Raw genomic sequence first — 9,886 nt, forward strand, 5'->3', positions numbered from 1 at the left:
TGGTAATGGGAATATACATTTTGTAATTACATACTCAGCGCCGTGCGCTTTAATCGGATATGAAAACGTATATTCTGAAAATGCGAAACATTTAAACTGCAAATGTAGTTTTCCGCTGTTTATATCGTATTACGGAGGTTATAGAGTAACTTTTATTTTTATCTTAGTTTAGTAGAAGATGAAACATATTATAATTTATAATAATGTGGTTTATATATTTTACAAAATAAATTTAGGTACCTTGATAAACTTGTGTGCCACATGACGTGATATATCTTACAATTCACATGATTAAATGTAGATATATTTTTTTGGACATTTTTGATCTACTAGGTACTTATCTAAATCAAACTTCGAACGAGCAATTTCAGAGCCAATAAAATGTCGGTAAAATATATTGGTACCAAGGATAGTATTCCATATAAATGGTTTTACAAAAACATAAAATCGATGTAATATTGTAAGATCTAGTATTTATTATACTCAGACAATTTTTACCAACTTTAAAATATTGATAGATATTATTTAAATGCAGTTATACAATACAAATTATTATTAAACTTTCTTATTCGAAATAAATAATATTAAACTAATATTTTTAAAAAATGAATTTTTTCATATTCGCATTACCGTTTTGAGTGTTTGACCAATAGCTTGTCTTAATCCTTAATATAGTTGTGAGATTTGCATTTCCCCGTGAATTCGCTGGAAATTCAATCAACTCAGATTCGATGGATATAGGCAGATGCATCTGGTGTTGGAATCGTCGTGATAGACCTTTCTGGACCGTGGATCGTCAAAGGTAATGCACAGTTCCATCGCTGCAGCACCTTTCGTTCGTTGGTCGTTAATTTTCTAAACTGTATGACATCTTATCATAAAATAAATGCAATATTGTAGGTATAAAATCATATATTTAAAGATTAAACATAGGTAGCTACATGTACCTTGGGCTTACCTATAAGTACATGCAATTAATTATGATTTTAGATTTAAGCCTTTTTTCCTAAATTGTAGTACAATGTAATAAAATATATTATATAAACAGAATGTGACAAGAAATGTCACAAATTAAATAACATTTATTCTTATCAATATATTTTTTTTTTATTGCACCACTAAATGAGGGCCGAACGCCCTCACATTACTTGGCCTCAGATTTTAATGTCATTTATTGAATTGCGCTACACGTATAATAGAACTTTTTTTATTTATATTTTTAAATATTGAAAAAAAAATTCAAAATAGAAAATTTGTAAATCTGGGTCTGTAAAAATGTTTTACTATAAATCATTTATTTTATTCTATTTTTTATAGTTTTTTGAAATCTTATTGTTGTAAAGCTGATCCAGACAAAAACAATATTTTAAATTCAAATGTATACAATTTTAAATATTTTAAGAGAATTTTCAAATAGGTAGGTATTTGTTAGAATCTAAAAATTTTTTTAAAAAGTTATTACTTTTAAAACTATTGAGTCACTTTAAAAAATGTTGCTGTTTTAAAGAACCATAAATAATAAATTACATGACTTGAATAAATGTTTGTACAATCAACATTTTTCTAAAAATCAGTTTAGTATTATTAACAATAAAAAAATATAGATGTCAATCAAGACATCAAGTTGATATTATAGGTGCATTTGTATATAGTTAACACATACAACAAATTTGAATACTACTAATTGAATCTATAATCTATTTACTATATAATCCTCATTTACAGTCTATCAAAAACAAATTGCAAACTACTTTAATACTATGCTACCTATAAGGTAAATATAACTAACAGTTAAATACACATTAATTTGTGCTCTAAAAATATGCCAAACTGGGAAAAAGCTTATTCCAAACACAGAATATTTGTAATTATAGTTTTACTCAATGAGTAGTAATTAATTAACAAAGTGGGTTCCTTCATACCTATATACATTTTAATACATTATATTATACTACATAACTTATACTATAATATTTAACTGCAAAATGCTTAATTTATAATTAATTAATTGTGATTTACATAATTAAGTATATTACACTTAAGCTTTATTAATCCTAGTAATACTAAAAAATAGCAAGAATCAAAAAAAAAAAAACAACACATAAAGTGTATTATTCAGAACGAACCAAGATTGTAAATACTAAATTGTATAAGCTTAAAAAACATAGAATTTTGTAATCCTATAAGTTATATGAAATACGTCGTAATAAAATTGACAATAATAAATCTATCTTTAACTAAATAAATAAAGCTGGATAAAATGTTATATTGCTAACTTGAAAATTCAAATGGTCAATTAAAATAATTTATTATTATGTGTCTGATTGCATAGAATTTTTCAGAATTACGTGTCATAAATTAAATATACTATCGATTTTCAAATTCCTTAATGTATAACAGGGTATTTTTCAGGTGGTATTAAAATCATTGGAATCACATGCAAACGGTTTATACAGGATTAATTAAAATATTAATAATTTTTGTATACATAATTATCATTTTTTAAATCATGCACAGATTTTACATTTGTGTTATATAAGAATGAGAACTGAATTAATGAAGAGCAGGAAATGTACATCTGCTAAAAAACACCATCCAGCAATAGCATTTCGATGAGCGTTTATATTACTTGTATTTTATACTAAATACATATGAGCAACTTTACCATGTCAACTGAGAAAATCTCTAGGGCACTAGCTCAAAAGTCTTCTTGTGGGATTCTCAGGGGGAGTGAGTGATAGGATAGATTTTTTTATAAATTGATTATAGTGGTTGTATGTGTAGTTGTGGAATTTATTGTATTGTTTCTTTGATTTTGAGGTCTGTATATGTATAGGGCAGTATGTAAGGAATCATTCAAGAAACAGTAAGGACCGTTGGTGATGAGACGATTGTCGAAATATTTTTGATTGGAATAATTGTATCTTTTTAGTACCTATTTGATATTTTGACTGCACCCCATAACTACATTCATGATGTGGCGAAGAAGAGCAAGTCTTTAGATAAGGGATGGCTTGAACATGTGTGTGTGCCCAGGTTAGTATTTTATTAATTATTAGACACTAGAACTAAGTATTTTAGAGTTTTGTCTGAATGTGGAACAAATGTATTATTTAGTAAGGCTGGTGAAGCTTGACGTAATGACGTTGTACCAAAAAACGACTAATATGGTATAATAATAATTGGAAATAGTTTTAATTAAGTGGTTAAGCTGTTATAAAATATATTATCTACTTAATTCGTGTATATAAAATGTAAACATTTTTTTTATAATATAAAATATTTTATTTGCATATGGAAGGAGTAAGAACACATTTTATATTTAAAATCTAAGTACCCTGTTGCCCAAATCTTTAAATTGTAAAGAAAATAAATCTGTTTGTACCTTAAATTATGCGGAATATGATTATTATGACTTCAAGTTATTTTTATGTTGTTTTTTATGTTTTTATTAAGTATATAACTGGCAGTACATATGTTTTTAAATATTATTTAATAATAATCCTGTTTAAGTTTTTTTCAACATCTCACCTTGTCATACAGACAAATTTCGTTGGTTATTTATTTGAAATAAAATAGTAAAAACAGTGAAATATGAATTACGTCATGTTATATTAATGAAAAATATTTAAGAAACCGAATAGGTAGTTTAACTTCATGGCATAGTTATACAATCAATGTCATTAGTTATTTATTTCTTAAATACAAAGTATTCCATAGAAAATAAATCGTATAACCAATATATACTTTCAATCTGGAAGAAAGTGATTATTGGATAATATTTTACCAGTTTCAAACTTATTAGGAGGGTATCTGTCTATTTGATTAATAATAGTGCACAGCTGGCGAAAAAAATAAAAATACTAATGAGTTAGGTACCCAATAGTTTTCTAGAAAATTTATAAATGTTAACTTACTGTAAATGAAAACTTTTATATACACTTAATTATCGACCTTTTAAAATCTGAGTAGAACATGAAAAATATTGGTTTAGTAACGATGTGTTGGTCATTACGTTTTAGAGTAGATAATTTGCCTTAAAGGTGATTTTTGGTAAGAAATTTGATATAGTTGGTACTCTGAGAAGAGGTGGTCAAAATTAGATAATTCCCAGTAATTTTCGTAGTAATTTGGAAAATAAACAAAAAGTGATAAATGAGAATTTTTAAGGAACACAAGTTTTCGAAAAAATCAATTTTGTTTATTTGTTGTCTAATTCTGAAAAAAAAGTTAAAAGCTTTAAATTTTCCTAAAATATTTATAAATTAGTTTCTGGACATTAAAATTAATTTGAAACTTTTTGAGCTATTTATAGTCATTTTAAAATATGTTTATTTTACACTACACATAGTCAGTACTTGAACTTTTACTGAACGTTTAAGTTACAGGCATATTTAGAAATTGTGATTTTCTGTATTATTAATATTTCCGGTGTATTTTTCAATATTTTTGTAGTTTTAATAATATTGTGTATGGTAATTATGTATGTAATAAGTATGTAATTAATAATTATGTTAAAAAATGATTTCAAACCAGCAGGTTTATTATTTGTATAATATATATTTATAAAATAGTTTTAAAAAAAATCTTGGCCATTTTGGAATTAAAAATTTATATTTTATACTTCTAATTTTTCGCATTAACTATCAAGGTATCAAATATATAATATTTAGGTGTACAAAATATCATTCAATCATAGTGAAAATTATAAACACGTAAAACATGCGTCGTCTCATGGTCGGTATTATTATTTATCTACAATTATTATTGCACTTCGAAGCATACCGGTTTATTGTAGTGGAAGTAAAAGATGTTACTCAGAAGGTTAGGATATAGGTCTAGTCCATACTGCACACTTCACTTGCAAAAATCATTCCGCTGTTGTCTTTACCGGTTGTGAAGTTGTGTGGAGATAATTTCTCTCGGTGTTATGACTACAATATATTACTATAAATAAACAACTGTAGTTCATTTTGTTCTATTTTATTCCTCACGTTGCATAAAACAATAACATATTATTTCAAATAATATTTGTACACAATTGAAAAATAAAGTTTGTTGTCAGTATTTCACTGCATTAATAGAGGCAACCTTAATTTTCGAAATAAGTAGCATTAAAATAAATAAACAATATAGAATTTATGTAATGTGTAAATAAAATAAATTATAACTATATTATATAAAGATAATCTAAACTTAATTTTAAGACTAGTTTTTGTTAAATTCAGTAGTTTTTGTACTGAAAAAAGTTTAAAAAATATCGGCTAACGCATAGTTATAATTCTGCTGTGTTCAGAATCTTTTATCAAATACCATAAATTATTTTTTTAACAAATTCATAAATATGGTAAAGTGCTAAAGCTAGTTTAATGAGATGAGCTTAGTGCAATACTTTCACATATAATGACGTGTCCTGTGTAGCATTTTTAAATTGGTTTAATCTGTAAAAATGTCTATTTCAAATATTCGAATATTAAAAACATACACAACATTTATTTTTTTAGAATTAAATAACCTCCTAAGAAAATTACTCCACTTGTAATAGACACTATCAACCAAAAATGATGCAACCTGTTGTTATAATCAACCCAGTCGTAACTTCTCCGTAAAGCTCTTTTCCAATCAAACATTTTTATTTTTCGTTCATCGAATGTCATATTTGGATAATATATTGCACCATTGTCTTCTGGCATACACAGAGCGTTCCAGACGTTTATTTCAGGTGCGTAACCAGCTGCCATAGCTGCGCCCAATGCAGTCCCATTTTTAAACTTGGCCACTTCAATTTGAGAGTTTGTAATATCAGATAAGTATTGCATGATCAATTTATCTTCTGATAAATAACCGTCAATTTGTATTTTGTCTATAGACATTTTTAGGTCGTCATTTAAAGCTTCGACAATATCTTGAGTTTGAAAACACACAGATGTCATGGCTGCTTTTAGAACATCATCATTAATAGTATACTCATTAGCTCCAACTAGAACACTCCGAGCTTCGTGTCTCCAATGTGGAGCATACAAACCTATATAATTTAATTTTAAATTGTGCATAGTAAATTCGTAATGATAAATATGGTGTCTTAATTCAAATTAATAAAAACGTTAAAGGTTAAACAGTTATTAAAAATATGAAATATAAAACAGAGTATACATAGGTAGTGAGTGTTTTTAAATTTCAGTTTTAAGAACTTCTAAGCTTTTATGTTCTTAAATATTATAAATTGTGATTAATTTAAATTATTTTGAAGTTAAACAATATATATCGAGTCAATCTGTGTATAAAAAACTTGCTTATTTAAATCAAAAATAGAAGTTACCATTAAATGCTGGTACCAAATATACTTCATTTTGTAATCCATCCTTTGTCTTGAGAGCCATGCATTCAGTCTCTCTGACATTTAAACATTTTTTTACCCACTCTACAGTATGTCCTGCTGAAGCAATTGGACCTTCTAATGCAAATATCGGTCTCGAATCCAATCGATACGCAATTGTTGTGAGTAATCCATTTTTGGAGAAAACTTTATCTTCCCCAGTGATGGTGAAAATAGAACCACTTTTATCGAGTATACCTTTCGTAAGACCGCTTCGAAAGCATTTCTGGCCAATTAGAGCAGCTTGGCGATTTCCAATTATACCAGATATGGGTGTATCAATAAGAAATCCTCCAGAAATGTTTCCGAACACTTCAGAACTTGTCTTTATTGTTGGGAGACATTTTTCAGAAATATCAAAGAATTTTAACAGTTTTTTATCCCATTTCAACGTGTTAATGTTCATTAAAAATGTAAACGAGGCGTTTGAAGAATCAGTGGCAAATACTCCACCTGGAAATAAAATAAAAATATTGTATTTTTGTGTCAGCCAAATCAAATACGAAAAACTCAGTGATTACAAAAGTTTGGTGAAAGAAATAATATTTCTAGACTATTCCGCAACAATCAGAATCTGCAAATACGGGCACGTCGTCGATGTATACGAATAAGGTGCATTCGTACAATGTATATTATACGTATGCAGTAGTATTATAAATCAACAATTTAAATAATATAATAGTATTACATTTCGACTTTCAGTTAAGTTATTGTTATTAAATTGTTCAGTAGGTATTTTTATGAACAGCAACACTAAGTATAATAATAATAAATATACTTCACACGAAAATTATTTAAAAAAGAATGGTTTATTAAGTGATTAATTAACTGTGCCCAAATATAACTTATTTTACTGTTGAATTTGACTCATGTAATTTAAATGAATCATATTAAATGTAAAACTAATTAAATACAAAACAAATTTGCAAAATGTCCGCCTCCACCGACATAATTCAAATATAATATTATAGTCCACTCCATTATACGTATTATACATCTATCTTTAAACATTGTATAATATAAACGACGGAGAGCAGTGCAAATAAAATGTTAAATAGTTAAGTTTGAATTCACCGTCCTTGCCACCAGTCATGTTCCATAACAGCCAAGAATCGATTGTACCAAAGTAACAATCACCGGCCCGGTAGGCCGACATCACTTTAACATCGTTGACCAGTAACCATTTGATTTTGAACGCGCTGAATAAGGGGCTGAATGGCAAGCCACACACCCCCTGAAACCGGTATTTGTCGTTGGTCATCAAGTACTCGTCCACCATGGCGGCCGCCCGGTTGTCCGACCACAGTAGGACGTTGCAAAGTGGTTCGCCGGTACGCCTGTTCCACGCCACCACAGAACCACGGTGGTTAGCTATGCCCACAGCGACCACGCGCACGCCCATCACCATTCCACCAGGACACGTCGTGTTGTTGATGCATTCCTCGACGGAGGTCAGCATCGTCATTGGGTCCTGTTCAGACCATCCTTCCCGCGAAGTGTCCTCGTCCTTGACAGCCACCTGATGGGATTTTATCACGTCGTTGCAGTTGGCCCTGAACGCGTAAAATCCCACGTCGTTCGTATTCACCACTACAGCGCCGACCAATGATATTTTTGCTTTTTCTGCGTTAAACACGTTATACAATCTCGATAAGTTCATGTCTTGTCAGAGGAACAAAGTGGGTACGGTAAAATATTTAAAATAGTTGATAAAAAAAACTACAATTACAATTCTATTTAATACATAAAGTGTATATTAAAATATATTAATATCTACAATTCAACAAAGTAATTAACAAAGTATGAGTAATATAGTACGCAGAAACTATGGAAAAAAACTATGTTTACAATCACGTCACATTTATATATAGCCATTGATTTTGGCTTTTACCGTCAAAAGTTAAATACACATATAATATAATGAGCCTTCTTCAAACAATCAACTATTACGTTGTTTAATACCAACAATAATTGTGCCAGACAAGTTTTCAGAATGATATATTCATTAAATTATTAGAGGATTCAAGTATAATATCAAAACTACTAACGAGATTCAAAACTAATCGTAAGTGACTAGTCATTCCATACTTACTTGCGTAAAATAAAATACCTACATGAATACAAGATACAAACCTTTTTATTTTCCCATAGCAATTTCCAATTCTTTTGAAATGAAAATACAACATATTTTGTTATGTTTTGAAACTAGCAGCTCTATGGTAAGTTTCTAGTGCAGTAGTGCATCTCGAGATTTAGTAGGTCACTGTAATTTATGTGTTGAATTTGAATTCAATGATCGATGATTAATCAAATAGTACAATTATGATTAATACAATATCGTGAAGAAAAAAACTATTCTTAGCAAAAATACTGATCCATATTATATTTCTAAAGAAAGTTTTTAATACATTTGAATCATAACTAATAATTATTTTCTTAATTCAGCAGTTAAAAATGTTTTTATTCAAAAATTAAATTATATAAATGTGAGTATAAATTAAATATTCACAAAATATTATAAATCTATGATAAATCATCAACATAAGTTCAGAAAAAAACTAAAAAAATAACAATGCACTTTTAATTGTTTTTCTTTTCTCAGTAACAAAAAACATTGAAAATGTGCGTTCAACAGATCCAATATTGTGTTGTTAGCTTCAATATAAGAAATAGTTGATCTCTTATTAAACTTTAAGTTATGAATATTATCAGTGTTTGACTTTTTTTAAATATTTCAATTTGACTGCAATTTATCGACAAATCGAAATTATTAAATTGTTCTATTGTTCATGCTCATAACAAAAAACAAAATATCGTAACATAGTTAACGAACGTGCAAACACAGATAATGTTTGAAACTTTAAGGTTGGTAAAAGATTAATTATTCACTCTAATACTAAAGCTAATAACACAAGATTGGTTCTGATAAAAGCAAATCGTCTATGTTGCAAGTGAGATAGAAAGAAAAACAAACAGTGTGCTGACATACTCTAAATATGAATTGTGTAGCGTTATTCTTCATAAACTAAATATAAACTACAGTAATTAGAATTTGATTTTTAGCTTCATAAATTATAATATAAATTAAATTATTTTTTAATTTTTCGTTAAATATTTTCGCATTTATATTCGAACAGGGTGTATAAAAAATTTATATAAATATCGGTATCTGCATATTTTCACAAACTCAAATAAAATTCAATCCTAACCTAACCACACTGAGTATAATATATATTAATTAACAATAGCTAGGTGTGTAATTTAAATGAATTACAGTAGGTACATTTATAATGTAAAAATAAACTTGAAGAATATTTTTTTCCCTGTCGCATAACGTATTATGATAGGACGATGATTAGGTATAATATAATATGCATATTATACAACATAAACTTTGGATTCATTAATCCCTTGTGCTCAATTTATTTTTTTCCGTAAGCTTAAACAATACAATACAATGTTTTATTATTACTGCCAACTTCTTAAAATAAAATAATTAACAAATATAAT

General features: G+C 27.9%; 1 protein-coding gene across 1 annotated transcript; it reads right to left on the reverse strand.

Annotated features, from left to right (window-relative positions):
• Window positions 1–5,492: 5,492 nt before the first annotated feature.
• Window positions 5,493–8,036, reverse strand: LOC111031983 (glycerol kinase-like). Its single transcript, XM_022312138.1, has 3 exons — window positions 7,451–8,036; window positions 6,320–6,829; window positions 5,493–6,025 (listed from the first exon to the last, which is right to left on the reverse strand). Exons 1-3 carry the CDS (start codon window positions 8,034–8,036, stop codon window positions 5,493–5,495), a joined length of 1,629 nt encoding a protein of 542 aa, XP_022167830.1.
• Window positions 8,037–9,886: the final 1,850 nt, after the last annotated feature.

This window comes from Myzus persicae, unplaced genomic scaffold (genome assembly GCF_001856785.1).
Source record: "Myzus persicae strain clone G006 unplaced genomic scaffold, MPER_G0061.0, whole genome shotgun sequence".
NCBI classification, from domain to species: domain Eukaryota; kingdom Metazoa; phylum Arthropoda; class Insecta; order Hemiptera; family Aphididae; genus Myzus; species Myzus persicae.

Bases quoted from the DNA above. Each gene is read 5' to 3' on its own strand.
- LOC111031983 (XM_022312138.1), bottom strand. From the start codon at position 8,036: ATGAACTTATCGAGATTGTATAACGTGTTTAACGCAGAAAAAGCAAAA. The intron at 6,830-7,450 runs GTGAATTCAAAC...TTTTATTTCCAG, and splicing joins CATGACTGGTGGCAAGGACG to GTGGAGTATTTGCCACTGAT. The intron at 6,026-6,319 runs GTAACTTCTATT...TAAATTATATAG, and splicing joins TTTGGTACCAGCATTTAATG to GTTTGTATGCTCCACATTGG.